At 36.6% G+C, this 18,789-nt stretch overlaps 1 protein-coding gene across 4 annotated transcripts in view; it reads right to left on the reverse strand.

The window, feature by feature from the left end:
• Positions 1 to 1,116: 1,116 nt before the first annotated feature.
• The window catches only part of ZEB1 (zinc finger E-box binding homeobox 1), a 119,024-nt gene continuing 101,351 nt past the window's right edge, over positions 1,117 to 18,789 (reverse strand). For 3 of the 4 annotated variants that reach the window (XM_062506946.1, XM_062506937.1, XM_062506929.1), the window contains 6 exons: positions 18,125 to 18,286; positions 15,017 to 15,219; positions 9,919 to 10,024; positions 7,310 to 9,123; positions 5,655 to 5,835; positions 1,117 to 3,600 (listed from right to left, as the gene is read on the reverse strand). In XM_062506946.1, the coding sequence (XP_062362930.1) occupies positions 3,047 to 3,600; positions 5,655 to 5,835; positions 7,310 to 9,123; positions 9,919 to 10,024; positions 15,017 to 15,219; positions 18,125 to 18,286 (3,020 nt within the window). In that variant the 3' untranslated portion in view covers positions 1,117 to 3,046. The remainder of the gene's footprint in view (positions 3,601 to 5,654; positions 5,836 to 7,309; positions 9,124 to 9,918; positions 10,025 to 15,016; positions 15,220 to 18,124; positions 18,287 to 18,789) is intronic. The other variant, XM_062506954.1, reaches the window with a different exon arrangement.

Raw genomic sequence — 18,789 nt, forward strand, 5'->3', positions numbered from 1 at the left:
CAAATACAGCCTACATTCAGCTGTCACTTACATGAGTAACCTTGGGTTTATTAAAATTCTCTAATACTAAAGACAACAACCTTTTCCCATTTCAACAAAAGCCTCACTGGGTTTATTATCACAGACATCTTGAAATATGAAAAATGCAGAAAATCTTAAAATAGTTTCAAGGTGTGCTTCATTACCTAAAAAAGAGCAGAGATAGTTTTACCTGTGAGAAATTCTGAACCACGTGATTAATTCTGTGATGATAATAATTACAAGGCATTATTATAAATGCAACTTAAATGGTTGTTTTTTCAAAACAGCTTTCTCATATTTAGCTCAATGATACTATGAAGGTAGAAATTTACTTAAAAGTGCAGTATCCATATACTGTACAGCAAAATGCACAGAAAGTAAAATGATTAATATATGGGAGAAATCCTATGTACGTACTAATGTTGAGATAATAAGATTGAGAAATACCCAAAACTTAGGTACGTGAATATAAAGTAACTTAAATTACGTTCATGAATGTCTCCCCCTCCTCCTATTAACAACTGAAATTCCATTTTAGGGATCATTAAAGAACAGAACTTTGCTTAAAGAACAGTCTGTAAATTTTGCTTGAACTGCAAAAAATTGTAAACATGACTATATAATAAAATTTTCAAGCCCTTATACTTACATTATTGAAATTATGTATCTGCAATGTTGGCATTGTATCTTTGGAAAGTTCAACAGCAATATATACATCAGCCTTTCCATGGACAGCTAACTTATTGCTAAGTGAAGAAAACCGTTGTAGACTTATTTCATTTAAAATCAGTCTTATTGAAAAATATCATTAAACAGTATATTAGATAGGTACAGCAAAATAAAAAGACATAAAAGAACAACCCACATGGTTCACTTTGTAAACTCAGTTACTCCCCTGACACTGGTAAATCAGTGAACTAATGCAGCAATCCCTGTGCCTGTAGACAGTTCAAACCCTTTTTTCACTTCCATGCTCCTTACATACCACTGAAACCCAGGATTGACACAGAAGCAGGAGCTGTGTCCCAGTAACTTCTCATAGGAATAATTTAAATGCACTCTCTTCATTACCAGAATAATGACAGTAAGTCAGACTTGTTGACGCATTTTATTGTGAGATGGGGAGTCTGGTAAAAAACTAGAAAATGACCATGATGTAACAAGGAACTTAAAAATGAAGTTTCAGATTTGTAACATACACACATGAATACAGGAACAAATTGGCACAAAAATGTTAAACATTGTTCCCAACACTGTTTTATAAGATTATTCTAATTTGGTTTACTAAGGAAATGAGAGTTTTATGGTTAGACTAATCTCTTAATAAAACTGCAGAGCATCATGCTATTAGTCACACAGTGAATTTCAAAATTTAAGAGCTTTATATTAAAAACTGGGTAAAGGTAAAATGAATTGATTGCAATTGTAAAATTAATACATTCCCATTTTAATTCTTCTGTTCTACAGTCCAAGGCAAGTATAAATGTTAACATAACACTGTTAAATCAAATCTCAATGCAAGAGAACCGATTGCATCTCTACTTTAAATCTTATCAACTTTCCAAATTTTCATACTAAAATATATTATTGTATTAATACAAACTACAGTATTATACACTACACTGTGTAATAAATAAAGAAATATAAAAATAAGACACATAAATATAAAAGTTTTCTAAAACTAAAAAGGTACATATGTCAGTAAGAAGGGTATTAATACTGCCAGGTTTGAAGACATACAGTACAAAATGTTGCACAGATCTATAAACTAAAAGAAATAAAATAATACTGATAGGTAAAAATCAGCTAACATTGTTAATAAATGGGGTCCATAATAACTAACATTTGAAAATACTTATGAGCCAGATAACATGTCATGTATGTGTCTGAAATTAAAGTAAACCAATAAAGCAATAAAGCAGATTAGAAAATTTCCCTTGTAATTATTGTAGAGAAATTCTGCAAGTCAGGTATTAACCCAAAATACCACCAAATAATTAAATAATGAAATATACCAGTGTTCTTACTTCTCTGATGGCTGAGTGTTTTTTCCCCATTAATAGTTTAGAAGTTTGATACAAATCAACAAATGCTAGTTATTGTAGGCCACACATTGGATAAAGGCTGCTTAGAGCCTTTGTAATACTGATAAATGGCACTTACAGCACATAGGTCTTGCATAAGGCCAAAGGAGATACAAAGCTTCATATCATATCCTTCATATTGTTACTACATACTCAAAACACAATTACAAACACTGTTTTTGACAACTTTCCTGTCCTTACCAGTATTAACACTGTTAGTCCCTGCAATCAGAACTCAACAACAATCTTCTCAACTACATTTTTAACCACATGAGTAAGAAACTTCAGTTCTTCTATCATCTTCTCTCTTAAGGCTACCAATACACTTTAAATGATAATATGCTCTACTACAACATCTAATGTCATAAACTGCTACCTTCTAGGTTGAATTTACAAAGGTAGCCAAGCACTGTTTGCAACTGCATTACACGTCTTTGCAAGAGGGAATTTTGTAGTGCAGAAGTTCTCACATTATAAAACATAAGAAAATACTGAAGTGGATTTAGGAAATGTTTTACCATTAAAAAAAAAAAAATCATATAAATCTCTCCCAATTGTACAGTTTAAAAATTAATCAACTTAAGAATGAAAATTAATACTGATAAAACAAACAATGCCATATGTTTGTCTAATAATCAGGTTTCCTACAACCTGTTAAATATTTGTTTCCAGAGTCACTGTATTTTTCTAATCTGCTTCATGTTATAAACTTGTTCCTAACTTTGAAAACTGTGTGAAAAATTACTAAGTTTGAGGTTCAGGCACACCTGGATTTCTTTTTTTTTTTTTCTTTTCATTTTTTTATATATATATTTTTTACACAGTAGTGAACAGAAATCACAGTATGCAGGCTACTGCGTTTCCATGAAAAGCATGTATAATATAGAAGGAACTTCATTACCAATTCTTTTTCCTTATAGAAAAAACCTAGCATGTAAGCTTTATTCGTTATTTTCTTCTGATACCTGCCCATTATTCTGTATAACTTCTGGTTCTGCATTGCTTGCTTGATCTACAGCTTCATCGTTCTTGTTACCTTCAGTTTTCCCTTCATCCTCTTCTACTGCTGCTTCTTCTTCTGCATCCCCAACTTCTTGTAGTTCCCTACATTCTTTTTCTTCCTGAAGTCCCTCTATGTCTTTTTCTTCTTCCTCCTCTTCCTCTTTGTCACTGTATTCCTCCTCTTCCCTGGTGAGGCTCTCCCTCTCATCCGAGTCGATCTGCGAGGGGGATGCCCTGACCACCACGTGCTCGCTGCTCAGCACCTCCGTGCCCATCTCCTCGGGCTCGGCGCTGTCGCGCTCCTCTGTCTCCCTTTTGCAGTACGAGTAGCGATGGTTCATGTGTTGAGAGTAAGACCCCGAGTGTGAAAACCTCTTTCCACACTTGTCACATTGGTAGGGCTTTTCCCCAGAATGCAGTCGCATGTGTTCAATCAAATGGTGTTTGTGTTTGAATGCTTTTGTACAGATTCCACACTCGTGAGGTCTCTTACCTGGTAAAATAAAGCACAAACACTTGGGCATCTTGTAGCTGAAATTTAAAAAATGTACACTGCTGTTTTCATTGCAAAATGTTGCTGATGAACATACTAATATTCATTAAATGTTATATAACAAGATGTTCTACTCCATGCAGTATCAGCCTCAGTTTCTCTCCTGAGCCCAAAGGAGGAAGGTGCAAGGGTACATTGTTACAATCCCTACAGTAATTTGTAAGTTTTATTAGGAAAACTCACCATAGGAGGATAGAGAGATTCTCATTTACAACTTTCAGCACAAAAAAGAGCAAATATAAATTAGAAAAGGAGACATTTTTCTTGCAAAAACTATTTTCAATTGCATTTTAACTTTTCTACACTGATGGGAATTTAAAATCAACTAAGCTTTTATGCTGGTTTTTGTGTACCAAGTCCTTCCATGATAGAGGTAAAAAGAAAGTAATTCTAAAATCTAGGTTGAATGCTTTATGTACAAAACCTGCTGACTACACATGTATTGACATAAAAAAAAATTGTTTCACTCAGTGCGTTTCTGCTGTTTTTCAGCTATTGTCTTATTTTTGGAGTCTCTTATAAATGTATCAGGAGCCTAGCAGTGTTATTTTGATTTTAACACTTGAAGTTCTTACACAAAACAACTTTGCAGTCTTAACTCAGACGTGAAAGACAAAGACAGTAAGACATCAGGTTTTTGGTCACACCACAGAGATGACTAGCACATCCTTGTCATCTCATGCCAAACAAGCAACAAAGCAGGTGCTGGTCTCTCTTCCCAAAAAACAAGTGATGGGACAAGAAGAAATGGCTTCAAGTTGTGCCAGGGGATGTTTAGATTGGAAATTAGGAAAATTTCCACACCACAAGGGCTGTCAAGCACTGGCACATGCTGCTCAGGGAGGTGGTTGAGTGACCATCCCCAGAGGTATTTAAAAGACAAGCAGATGTGGCACTTTTGAGACACAGTTTACCAGTGGACTTGGCAGTTCTGGGTTAATGGTTGGAGTCTTTTCCAACCTAAATGATTCTATGATTTTGAACATTACATTGAACTTAAAACTGGTAGGGGAAGAATACTATGTTAGGAAAAGGAGGAGTTAAGTGTCAGGACAAGATAGGTATGAAATTAGAAACCCTTAATGAATACAACTTGAGAAACTTGATCAAGACAAGAAAGAATTTGTTATGCTTTTAATTTTATATGTGAGATAACACTGAAATGTTAACGTGCAGAAATATAATTAATATAATCATTCAGCTACTCTGTGAACCCAGGAAATAGAGCAGCATGAAAGGAGTAGCCAAATGTTCTAAAGAGTTTATTTTATGGATGTGGTGAAAGAGAAGATAACAGAGCCAGCAAGAAAGGAATATATAAAACAAAACCCAATATATATTTGGCACCTAACCAATAAAAATAAGAATTTTTATTTTAAGACATTACAGAAGAAATAAGAGATCAAGAAGTATTAAAAAAATCCTAAAGATACCAGAACTGGAGCCAAAAGGAACAATTATGAGAAATTAAAAATAAAAATCAAAGCCAAAAGGGTGTCCATTAGTGGTTAGATTCTATGTCTAATGAACAGCTGGTTAACTTCAGGTCATTATAAATGTGGCTCAATTTAAAAATTCTTCATACCAGACAGGCATGCTGCTTTTCATGTACATTATCAAATACATACACGATCTTTTTTTTTCCCAATTTTTATTTTTAATTAAAAAAAATAAAAATTAAAACCCTGCAAGGTAGATTTAGAAGCAATATATCCTCAGTTATAGGCTGTGGCTTACAGATGATTATCCACAAGCCAGATGCAAAAACTCCCCTTTTTCTATTTAGGGTTTAGGTCTAACAAATTTAAAGAAAGACAGAATTACTGTTCTCTCAAATAGAAATACAAAACCAGGGGTTTCTAAAGAAAGCTTAGCACAGGCAGTAAGGACAGCTACACTTCCCTACACTGCTCGAGAACTGGATTCCAGTTGAAATTATCAGTTACACCTTACCAAAGAAATAACAATTGGAAAAGTCTTTTCCTAGTACATACCTGTGTGTTCATACTTATGTCTCAATAATGAGCTGCTCTTCTGGAATATTTTGTCACATAAATCACATGCATACATCCCATTTTCTGTCTTTCTCATCTTTTTCTTTGGGGGTGTTGAATCAGAATCGTTTTGATCTTCTACATTGGATATTCCTTCTGAGCTAGTGTCTTGCCTTTCATCCTTCAGAAAAATTACAAAAAAAGTTAAGTCCAATAAAAGAAGTCACCCACATAAACTGAAGCTGTTATTCTCATTCAATTCCATAAATAGCCAAACAGAACTGTTTAGACTTCCACAGTAAAAAAACCCCTTTATTGCATTGTTCTGCTTTGCAGTCTCTGTCACCATCCAGATGCAGATTCCTCACTGGGACTGGCTTTAATCACATCCAAATCTGACTCTTGGCCAAGTCTAAGCTATGCTGGCACACTGTATATTAGGGCCCATAAAATAAATGCAATATTACCGACCTGTAAAGCACTTCAGTAAGTGGGAAGAGCAAATTTGCCACCTAACTGCATTTTTCAGCTAATGCTGGTCACCTACCTTTTGCTGCCTCACAGATTTTATGAAATTTAAGACTGTTTTTGCTGAAGTTTTCACAAAAGAGCTACTTAAGTTACCATTCGAATTTGCGTATTTGACTACACTCTTCCTCAAGAAACTATCACAACTACTACTCAACCCAAAATTTAGGGGATTTCAAAAAGTTTAATTAGTAAATAATTTCAAAACTATGAATCTTGTGTATTTCTAAGCATTTTCAGTGCTAAAGCTTCCCTGTAGAAGCACAGTAGTTTCTACTTACATCAGCAGCGTCACACATACTTTATTAGATATTATCAAATCTGAATATAAAAGTGTACATGTGAGCTACATGTACATGTTAGCCTCAAACTTCTAATATAAGCAGCCTTTTAACTCTTCAAGGCTCCTCAGACTCTGGCAATACAGAAGCATGTATAAAATGCTAGACAGCCAGTTTCTAAGATTTAAGTAGAAACACTTAGCCACTTTTCTGTTCTGCCCTGTTCCTACCTTAATGAACACAGTTGATTCTCAAGAGGACTGACCCCGATTAGATCACATCTGGATGCACCCAGGGAGGAACAAGCCGGGATACAGGAATGGCAGATGAAGATAAATACCTCCCTGACTTTCAACTGAGAATATATCAACATTTTGTATAAAGTGCCATTATGGTGTAGGATGAATTCAGCTACTCTGCAAACCAAGCAAGCAGAGCAGCATGAAAGGAGTAGTCAAAATTTCTAAAGAGTTTATTTTATGAATATGGGGAAAGAGGAGATACAGAGCCAGCAAAAGACAGAAGCCATGGTTTTATTTTGCTTTTTGATCAGGAGCATTAGATAGTCTTTAAAATAGTGAGCACTAATGTTCTAGAAGATTAAATACAGAGAATAACTGAGTTGTTAATGCACAACAGTTTCTGTTAGTCTGGACTCAAGCTGCCTGAGCTAACTAGATTTGCAGAGGGCACAACAGTAATAACTATTAGCCATTTACAATCAAGTCAAATAAGCCTGATAGTTTGTATTTATATTTTTATTTAGTTTACCTTGATAGTTTTTTTTTTTAATTCAGCACAGATACAGATTGAATACATCATGTAGGAATATGGGGACTGAAGTACCTGATTTCCATTGGCTTGGGTCTGTTTTGGTGCTGTCTCATGAACTGCAGGACTAACTGTAGTAGAGTATGTATAAGCCACCTGTGGAATCAAAATGGTTTGCTTATTGGCAGCGAGAGCTCTCAAGCAGGGAACACTGTTCTGGTCAGCAATGGCAACAATTGTAGGTAACTGGGCAGTGACTGTAGGTATAGCAATATTTATGGGATTGGCACTTGGTGGGATTACATTTACAATAGGATCAGAGTCTGTAATACTGTTGTCCTTTTGTGGTTCTTTTTTTGCACAAGTTAAGTTCAAAGGTTCTTCTTGGACAGAATAAACACTGTTCTGGTAAACACTAGTTATGGTAGATCTTTCCAACAGTTCTCCATGTTGCTTTGGTAGCGAAAGGTCAAGAGGTTCTATTTGTGGCTCTTCTTGTACACCCTCTGCCGTGGTGTACGTGTAACCCTGTGAATTTCTTGATGAAGAAAGGTTTAGTGGTGATGCTGATGGCGTGCTACTGTGTGAACCATTCAGAGCTGAAGCCCCTGGTAAAGTCTGAGATTTTGTTGTACTGACAGGATTTTGTGAGTTATTTGTGCCGTTCTGGGGTTCGCTCACATTTGTGGCTGCTGCTTGATCATCGTTGTCTGTGGGACTGCTTAATTTAACTTGTTCAGGAGAAGATGGTCCAGAAGACAGCACAGAAATTTGACCGGCTTGCATTTTTTCAAACCACTTTTTTACCACATCCAGTGGTAGGTTTACGGAATCTGCTATTTTTGAAAGCTCTTCTGCGCTTGGTTGTGCATTTAATGCATAATAGGCTTTTAGGAGCGAGAGAAGGTTCTTTAAAGGTGGCTGACCAGGAGACAAGTTGTTCTCCCCGGTTTCTGATGGAACAGGGGACTTGGATTTCTCAGCCTCTGTTCCACTGGGCTGGGGAAGCTGAGGAGGGCTTTTTGTTTCATAGTGCTTTAATTCTTGAAGTGCATTAAGATCTCCTGGACAGTCATCACAAAGAAGACAAGTGCTATCATTGGTCTCTCCTTCAAAGTTCTTATCTTTCTCAGACTTCACTGTGAGATCTTCTGGTAATTTCTCATTTTTGCAACTATTTGCAGGAACAGAGTTTTCTTTTTTTAGATTTTGTGGAACAACCTGAAGTTGACTTGGCTGCTCCAAGCTGTAGTTGATGATAATTTTGGTTGTTCCATCTTGGTCAACCAAAGGAAGACTGATAGCTGAAATGAGGGAATGGCCAGCTTGTTGTATAGATGCATTGTTGATTGTTTCTTGTTCTTTGGACGCAAGATTAGCATGATTGTTTTCCAGTACTTGCCTTATTACATTACCATCCACTGCCACTTTTAGTACATTTTGAATGTCACTTAAATTGATGCTTATGGGAGACACCAGACCTACTGTTGGTAGAACAACAGCTTGCACCACACCCTGAGGAGAACTGGTTGCCTGCAATGGGCTACCACCACTAAAAACCCCATTTTGCAAAGGGGTTGAACAATTAATTCCTGAAGCAACCACTATGGGCTTGAATTCATAATCCACAGGTTCAGTTTTAATTTGGTTAAGAGGAAGCTGCTCTTGCAAGGGTTTATTTTCTATCTTTTGTCGTATCTGTGGTCTTGCTGGGCTACCTGGTGATGCAGAAAGGGAAGGGGAGGAGCACTGAGACATCTTGAGCCCTGACCGGGCTCGACCATTCACGGGCATCAAACCAATACACTTCTTACTGCTTATGTGTGAACTGTATGAACCAGAATGGGAAAAACGTTTCTTGCAGTTTGGGCACTCATATGGCTTCTCTCCTAAAGATAAGGAAAAAAAAAAAAGGAAAGAAAAAAAGGCATATGCAACAGTTAACCAGGTTACAGTATAACTTCATCAAACAATAATTACCAGAATGAATACATCATAATGACCTCTCAAAGATCCTAGGGAAAAAAAAGTCTTATCTAGTGAACTGAACAGTAAGGCTATAGCTCTGAGCCAAGGCTCCTTTAATAAGTTTGCCATCCACTAGTAGATACAGGATGGAGCCCACATGATCATGTGTCCCAGTACTTCTCTGTTTGACAACGACAGATTTCACTGAACTCCATTAAACCAGCACCACCACTAACTTCTAACTTCTTATATAACATTTCATACAACTTTTCTAATAAACTGTGTCCTGAGTCTACTTTAACATGACTAATCTCGAATGATGACAACTACAGCCACAGGTGGAACACACAGTTCTTATGTCCTGATTATTATCAATTACAATTCTCTAGCAAGGCTTGTAACACACCGAGTGATCTGCAAACACTGAAGAAAAAACTGACAGAAAAAGGTGAAAAGGACCAGAAAGATGTCCCCGTTTCTTCTGCGACATGTCAAGTTTTCCTTCATTGTAAGACATTAAGCTGCAACTGTAAATCCTCTTGAGATTTTCTACATATTCCCTGCACACAGCTGAAGGCTGCAGTCAGTATTCCACAGGGAAAAATAAGGAGAACACTAGTATCTTAAACTTAGATTTACAAGACTACTATTATATCAAAGTTAAAAAAAGCAGAAATGTCAACATTAGTACTCAATTCAATGCTCGATTTATTTACCACTGTGGATTCGTAGGTGCTCCTTTAGGTGATGTTTATATTTAAAAGCTTTTCCACACTCAGTGCACTTGAATTTTCGATTACCGCTGGACTGCGTCACGTGTCTCTGTAAGAAAGAAGTCTTAATTATTGTACAGGACAGCATCTTGCAGAAACACCTTGCATTTTCACATTGCAACAGAGAAAATGCAATACAAACCTGAAAGGAATCAACCATAATTGTAAAAGACTGAAGGTGGTATGGAAAAAGAAAAAAATTACAAATCAGATAAAAACTGAGAAACACATTTTTTCTGAATAAATCTGGTACAGTAAAATGAAAGAAACAAAACAAACGTAAAATATCCTTGCCTCTTCTCCTAAATTCATGTGAAGTTTATACTGACATGTTAGTAGGAAGTCCCAGCACGAATGCAAATTCTACCTGTGAAAGCAAAACCATCAGGAAAAACCCCAAGCCCACTACCCACAGAATATTTCCCGCAGGACAGAGAAAAATTAAAGTCTATAGAAGCCTGTTTAAACTTTAATTGGTTTACTTGATTTTTCCATTTACATGCTTCCAGGGCTTACTGTTGGCCTTGGATTCCTCTACATAATGATGCCACAGGATTGCTCAAGAGAAGGTAGTTCAGTGACAATAAAGACATCTCAATCACAATTAATTTGCAAAATAAATGTGAGAAACTAAACTAAAATAAATAAAAATATGGAGGGGTTTCCCAAGTACACAACACCAAACCTCTTCATTGAAGCTCTGTGATTATTTCTGTTAGATTTTGCCTTGTGAGAGCATTTACTGTTAAGTTCTAAATTGTTTTTGTCTTTACTGTCATACTAGTTTAAAAAAAAGCAAAAGCTAAGACAGACATGTAAATATATGCATATAGATGAGATGTATGTGCAAGATCTGTAATTTTACCACAAACTGTATAAATCTATGAACATGTATTTTTAAAGACAAAAATTACATGCACTTCTAAAGTTGAAGCAGCTTAATTACCAATATTAAATGGAGGAATAAGGAATTTTTCTGTCCAAACAACTTGTGTATTAAAAAAACCCAGCAACCCCTTTTAAAGAAGAGCTCACTTGGCAAAAAGATACTCTACCACTGTTGGGATGCACTGCAGATATTTGGTAACCAGGATAAGCATTTTCATAAACTCATGAACAGAGCTGTTCATGATCTCTGGGGACAAACAGGCTGCCCACCATCACCAGCAGGTGTGGATCAGCTGCCTCTGGTGTGAAAGCATGGAGGGAACTCCTACCCCCAGCTCTGGCCTGCTGTGCTTGGAAGCACTGGGAGCAGATGCTCACTGGGTGCTGGGGCTCGTCCTGAGCACAGACACGACAACTGGGGGCTGAGAACTGTGCTGGAGAAGCAGGGATGGATAAAACACAGGATGACGACCCTGCTGCGAGACATGCCTGCAGATCTGAAGAACCTGCGGCTGTGCAGGTTCCTGGATGAAAGGCTGAAGTCTCTGCCATGAGATACACCGTCCAAATTATCAACCCTTCCTGTTCAACTCCCTGTCCTCCTTTAACAGAAGACAAATTGAAATAAGATCATCTAAATTACTTCCACATACTCTAATTCAACAGTTCCCTTGGGAGAAGCATTTGGTTAAGCTGCAGATTTACCTCTCAGCAGATACTGCTCCCACCCTGCTCAGGGTGGGCTGCTTCCTGCCTCCCCCTGGGCTCCGCAGCGAGGTCTCCACTCTAACTTATCCTGGTTAGCACCTGGCCCTCATTCCTGGGTTTGTCAGCTGTCTTTTGCTAGTTCACATGGCTTTTCAGCTCCGTTTAACTAAGTCCCTTGAAGATGATGTTCTAGAAGATTGTGGCTTACTCACTGCATTTCACTTTAATGATCAGCTGCAGTCTAGAGGACCATGTCAGGATTTACTTAAATCTGTTAAGAATCAGTTACTACTGTGTGACTTGAATTATACAAGTTAACAGATCTCAGTATATATACAATTACTGCGGGTCCTGGACTACATAAATATTCATACTAAATATCAGTACATATATTCAATCTGTTAGAAATGTTTCTGCTCCAGACTTTAAGATATTTAAATCTAATTTTCTATTTCTAAGGCATAGAAGTCCGCACTCCACTTACCATTTTTTTTTAAGTTTTCCTGTTTTCCTAGTCATAGCTGTAAGGTGCTTGAAGCTTTCTGCTAGGCAATGTTTCCAAATCTATTTTGCCTTAGCTTCTTGCATTTGTAACTCTCTGTTCAGCTTTCTTGCTGTCTCTCATAATACTGTTTTTTAAACCTGAGACTTACTCAGAATTACTTTGAAGGATCTTTTTTAAATGTAACTGAGAAATCATAACACTTCTCTAAAGTATCACCTGTAATACTTTCATTTTCTCAGATTCAAATTCCCCATCTTAGCACTGTTAAAGCCACATTAGTTTGTGCTGTGATATATATTTCTAATACACTGTACATAATTGCTGTTTTCTGCTCATTAAAGAATTAACTGTGACATTCAAAGAATATTCTTCTACAGTCCTTCAAGGACTGAAAGAAGAAACATCAGCTTTAAGCTGTAACTAGCCACTAATACATCCCTGCACCAAATGTTTACTGTGCTTGGGACTGAAGCCTACCCCTCTCACATCAGAGAACAAAACTAATTAATGAGAACCCTCAAAAGTTATTTGAAAGACAGAAATTACAGGTATATCAGGGATTTTTCACAGCTAGTTTGACCATGGTTTCCAGTAACTGCCATTTCTCAGCAGTGCAAAACACTACCTACATGTGCTTCATAAATTGATGAGAAAAAGATTAAAACACATTTTCAAACCTCAACATCTCTTTAGGTGCTTTGCATGTGAAGGCAGACGACACATGCAGCATTACCTCCTACCAGCTGTTAGTGGTAAAGGAGCAGCCAAGGGAGCCATGAGGAGCATGGAGAGGAGGGAGGGAAGAAAAAGGTGCAGAATGGCTCTCAGCTCTCTGCTGGAGCAGGAGTAGAAGTTTTGCATATCTTCCCCGGCTCAGAAGGAGGCCCAGTATGCAGGTACCCCTTCCACTGCCTTCACTAAGCTAGATTTTATCTTTGCTCGCTTCCTTGAACAGAACAATTACAAAATTGCCACATGATGGACATTACCAGCTAACAGGTCAGGTGAAGTTCTTTAGGAATAAGACATCAAGTTTTAAAAATGCAGCTGTTTCAGATCCACAACCAGGAGGTCTATACTTTACTAAGGACAAAAGTTCATTTTCCATTACACAAATTATGTAATCGTGTATACACAGCCAATTTTGAAGACATGACAACTTTGCAATAATGACAAACAAGTATTTCAAATTTGCCAAGTATCTAAATTATTGTAGTTTTAATTCTGTCTGTGGCTTGAGGGAATAGAACACACTTAAACGGGTGTAACACTGAGTTCCAGATACTCCATAGAAACAACATTAATAAAATAAAATTGTGCCTTCAAAAGTAGAAATCCATTAAAATATTTTTATGGCAATACAGTTTAAGCTCTCCTTTTGAACAACTCTTCTGAGAGTGTTTACTCACCTGGAATTTTTTATTTTTCATTCAAACTACATTCAAGTATGGGAAAGGATTCTATCTCCCCCAGCTACTTTATTCTTATGGTTTTAGGCTTGTAACTGAAAAGACTGGAAACAAATGTGGTAGCCCACAAGAAAAGCATTATATAAATAGCATTCATAGCTTTTACAGTTAGAAATAGAAGGTGTACGTAAGATGAAAGTAACTTTTAAAGTGCAAGCTGAGCCAAAAAAGAAGTGAAACAGAAATTAATTGTTCATGGGAAGCATATTTGAGTAAAAAAGAACTGCCACACCAGAATATGCTGGTGAGGTTATTTCAAAGCTTGTGAGACAATAAAATCCTTGCAGCAGAATGGCTGATACTTCTTGTACCAATTTAATTGACCAGTGAATGTGAACACTCAGGTATAAAAATGTGTAATAAATTTTTAAGCCTGTTAAACTGTTGAACCTGGTGATAGTTTGTAGGATGGAGGTTAACAGCCAATGTGTAAAAAACCATCCTTTACTCTGGTTTCCTCAAGTAAAGCATCTTCATTTACTCTGGGCTTACAGCCTGTTGGTTTGGTGCTACCAGAAATGTTGGAAGTACCTTTACTTTTACATTCTTTTTGCATTTTTCTGTTATAATTGTCTCCAAATTTAACAGAATATTACTGTTTCTGGAGATTATCAATCTTTCTGGTCTGTCTTCTGAAGGAAACATCTCCAAGCCTCTTTAACTTTGTGGTGGAAAATCTTTTTTTTTTTTTTTTTTTTTGGGTAATTCCTGAGTGTTTCAGTTGGTTCCTGAGCCTCAGAATGCCACTGATAAACTATGGAAGCATGTGCTGGGGATGGATGTTGGGACATTGTGGGGATAAAAAAGGAGGGACAGGAGAACAAAGTCTCAGGATCTTCTGTAATGGTCAGATGGTTAACTCATGGATGACATTTCAGGGACCCATGCCCTCAGATCAACCCATGAACCAGAGAAAACAAGCTCAAAACATCTTTAGCCTTTTCTGTTGCTTCATTTAGTATTGAAACACCATATTTTACACACTAATTATTTATATATTGTCTTACAGCATGAATTGCATTTGAAAACTGTGCCTCACAGTACAAGCAACACAATGGTTGGTTTCTTAAGGGCAAAAATGCTACAGCAAATTGTGAATCATTCAAACGTGACTTAGGAAAAAAAAAAGGGAAGTGTTTCATTAAAGGCTTGTAATTAGATGTGAGTTATAGTTTTTATGCAATGGTAGCCAATGAACAGAAAAAAACAGCAAATTACCTATAAATGTAACAAAGCTTTCTGAAAACAACCCCGCTGCCTAGATGAATGAAAACAGGAATTGAGATCTCAGCCTTTGACAGCTACAGAAAAAGCCTGACTTAAGCAGCAAGCTTGAGTGTGCTCTGGGACTGGACCATCAGCACACACATGATCTGCTGTGAACAGTTACCTGCTCTGCACATTTCTGCCCATGTAACAAATCCCAGCACTGCTGCAGAGGACAATAACCCTTAATTCCAACACCACTTACTGGATCTCTTCCTGATTTGTGTGATGTCATGTGGCGGTCGAGCTGCGTTCTGTACGCAAACGTGTAACTGCACAAGGAGCAGCTGAAGTTATCCTCGTTTTTTTCATGGCGGTATTTAATGTGTTCCTTCAGGGAGGTAAAACGCTTGTACCCTCGATCGCAGTACGGGCAGGTGAGCAGTTGGGAAAACGCATCGGGTGTTCCTACGCAGGAGACATGAAGCACCAAACTTAACTTCCAAACTTACTGCCAGCGACAAACAGGCTCTACATTTACACCTATTACTGTAAGAAAATACGCAGCTGCTGGAAGCGCCACCTGTTTTAGAGAAGGACTAGCAATAATTTAGATTTTCCCCCAGATATTATACAATCTCCCACACTATGGTATGGTTGCCCCAATGTACCTTGGAGAGAGGCAGCACAATATGCTGATAGGACAAGGGGGAATGGTTTTAAACTGAAGTCTACATGGAGACTAGATAAAAAGCAGATTTTTCATGATGTGGTAAAATACTTCAACAGGTTGCCTAGAGGGGTGGCAAATATCCCATTCCTGGAAATACTCAAGACCAGCTTGGACAGGGCTCTGAGCAACATGACAAAGTTGAAGATATCCCAGCCCATTTCAGTGGGGCTGGACATAGATGGCCTTCAAAGGTCCTGTCCAACCCAAACCATTCTGTGATTCACAGATTTGTACGTGTTAGTAGGACATATTATCTGCAGGACAGAAAGTAGAGAGATCGAACATGAGGTCGTATATATGGATCTAATGTGATCTATGGCATCTATTTTGCTGGCTTTCATGAAGTACTAATATATTTGCACAGGGAAAAGTGAAACAAGATTGAAGCTAAATAATAATTTCACAAGTCTATTTCAAGAAGCCACCATTTATTAAGTTTTATCTCCATCCCTTCTTACCAGCATATGTTTAGCCCTCTACACAGTAAGTCATTTAATCCTTGAAAAATTAATTTTTTAAAGGACCAAAAAAAAAAATCTCTTTATAAATTGATAAAGGTACGTTCAATTAAATGTAGGGCTTGCTGTATTTGATCAAACCATCAATTTACAGGTGATAAATGACCATGACCTCCAATGACCATGCCACTCCTCCTTGCTTCAAGACAAACAGGAAACAAATGTTGCAAGGATGCACCTATGCACTGTGCTGAGCACGAGAAAAGTAGAAGGTCTTTACTGATTAACATTTTATTCTCTGACGCACAAAGGGCACATTTGTACATGCTGTCATTTTAAGTTTCAGAACTGTAAGAATTATTAATACTCATAAATGAACCAGTACTTTAGAAAGTACTTCTGAATTATTTACCTTCATGACCTCTTCCAGCAGTTATCACCACAGATTGATTATATGTTCTATGAAGTAGCAATTCATTCTGTTTGTGTGGAATTTACTAACTTAATTTTTAGTGAATGTGCCACTGATCTTGCAACAGTGAAAAGCAGACAACTTTTCCTTATTACTAAAAATCAACACTTTTTCTGTCATATAGGTTCTTTTACACTTGTGATAGTAACAATCAAAATAACCCCTACCCACAGGGATTTTTTGTTGTTCTATCCATCTCTGCTTTTCCAGGCTTAGCTGAGCTGTCCAAAAACAAAGCCATCCCCTGATGTATAGACCAAGTACACCTCCTTTCAATTCTCTTTTCATCATCTATAATTCAACTCATTTGACATAAATAATACTCCATTTCAGCACAAATACAACTTAGTGGAAATGTCAGAAGCATGTTAACTTAAATTCTATTTCCATTGGAGGGAATGGAGAAATGAAAACAGTTTCCCAAAGTCACTAATAACTCAGATTCCGTCACTTCTCTTGTGTACTTTCCCAGTTTGGAAGCGTGCATCTTAACCAAATGTCACTATATTTTTGGCATTTTCTGTTCCAAAATGATTAAAACATTAAACACTATTATTCAGCATTGTGATCTTCACAATTCTTCTCAGCAAAGTTACAGGGATAGCTTCAATTTAAATGATTAATACAAATGTCAATTTTTAATGATTACATGGAAATCATATGGCAAGTCTGTAAAACTAACTTGACAATATATGCCACTGCAACTGCATATTAAAATCTTAATTTAATGAATGTACTTTTAAAAGTAAAATCTGTAATAGCATAAAATCTCTGGAGGAGCAGAACAAAAAGGTTATCTTTATTTTTTTCACTGCTCTCCTTTAGACTCCAGTACAGTACTACAGCTACAATGACATTTATCTGTTCAGTTATATTAATTTCTTAAAACAACTAGAACACAATTCCTAACCATTTATGTAGGCTGTTACTTTTTCTTGAAAAATCATAAATACTCCAATTGTTACAAGCTATCTAAGCTGAACACTTGAGAAAACACACAGAATGCAAAACCAATCTCAACAGCATTTGTCTTCAATTATTTCATGACAAAGGAATGAATAAAGTGTAGCTTTCCATCTCACTCAAAACACCTTAAGCATGAAATTTCCTCAGAAGCAAAAAAAAAAATACATCTACTTAAAAATAACAACAGGTCATTACTTTATTACATAAATATTTTTTGTATGAACAATGCTTCTTTTTTCATTGCTGCTGTCCTTTCAGGCAAAATATCCCAAAAGCCTGTCATAGACAGCCCATGAAATAAAAGAAATTCCATCTAATAAATCCTTTTTGCAGCTTTATTTAATAATATAAAAACCGAAAGAAACATTTTATAACTCTCCTTAAGTTATTCTTATATAAAACTGTATTATTTTCCTATTCTTCTATTACATTTAATAAACATCTATTCTGTTCTTTCATATAATGATGTTGAATGGATTTATGAAAGCTTGAACTTTTCTTTTCAATAACTTGAGGTTATCATTTAGGTACTCATACAACTGAATATTCCAGTGCATGTCTTGTTTCACAGAATCAAGCAGAAATGTTTTTTGCATGATGATCATACCCTCTTATAATTATTTAACTAAGGGTCTTTTTCCTCTGTAGTTACATGTATATGCACTGCTGTCTTAAGTACAGCAGAAGTTCAGGGTCAGTGAGTGCAATTGATTTCATAAGAACTGAACTGATGACATAATTTACCATTTTCATCCTGACCACTAGCTTCTGGTGTGCCTTGTCTCTGGTCCTCCTCAGGTGCTTCAGGGTAGATAACAGCTGTATCTTCTTGTTGAAGGAATTCTTCAACATTAGGGTCATGGTTTTGCTCATTTTCTGCATCAGAATCACATTCATCTTCTTTAACTAAGTGTGAAAAACAAGCCACAAGATACAAAGTTAAATTTAAAATAAAACATAAATGAGTTTCAGTAATTCACATCACCAAATCTCCCTCTAGCCAAGGATTTAAAAACTCTTTACAGATACTAGTGTAGGTCAATCCTTTTAAGATGCCAGATTATGCCATGCTTTAAAAGAACTTAAATGCAACATTAACTATGATTTAGGCCTGTAGCTGGAAGGCCAGTTTACCATCTTGGCTCCTGTGTTTGCAAAAGTACACTTGTTGCCTTCAAGATACAATTTTTAATGTTATTTATAGCTGTTCATTAGCACAAATGCAGAAGATATTTAAACTCAGTAACAAGCTGGCCAGATAAATACAGCAAACATGAACTCTGACTAGATTGTTCTCTGGCATTGGAAATGGCTACCAAAAAGGCTTCAGATATAGTTAACAACTTCCAACAATTTCCAGTTAAATACTTAAGAGAAAAACTCAGTGAAAATCTGTATTGCAAAATTAG

Source organism: Cinclus cinclus, chromosome 1 (assembly GCF_963662255.1).
Source record: "Cinclus cinclus chromosome 1, bCinCin1.1, whole genome shotgun sequence".
Lineage (NCBI taxonomy): Eukaryota > Metazoa > Chordata > Aves > Passeriformes > Cinclidae > Cinclus > Cinclus cinclus.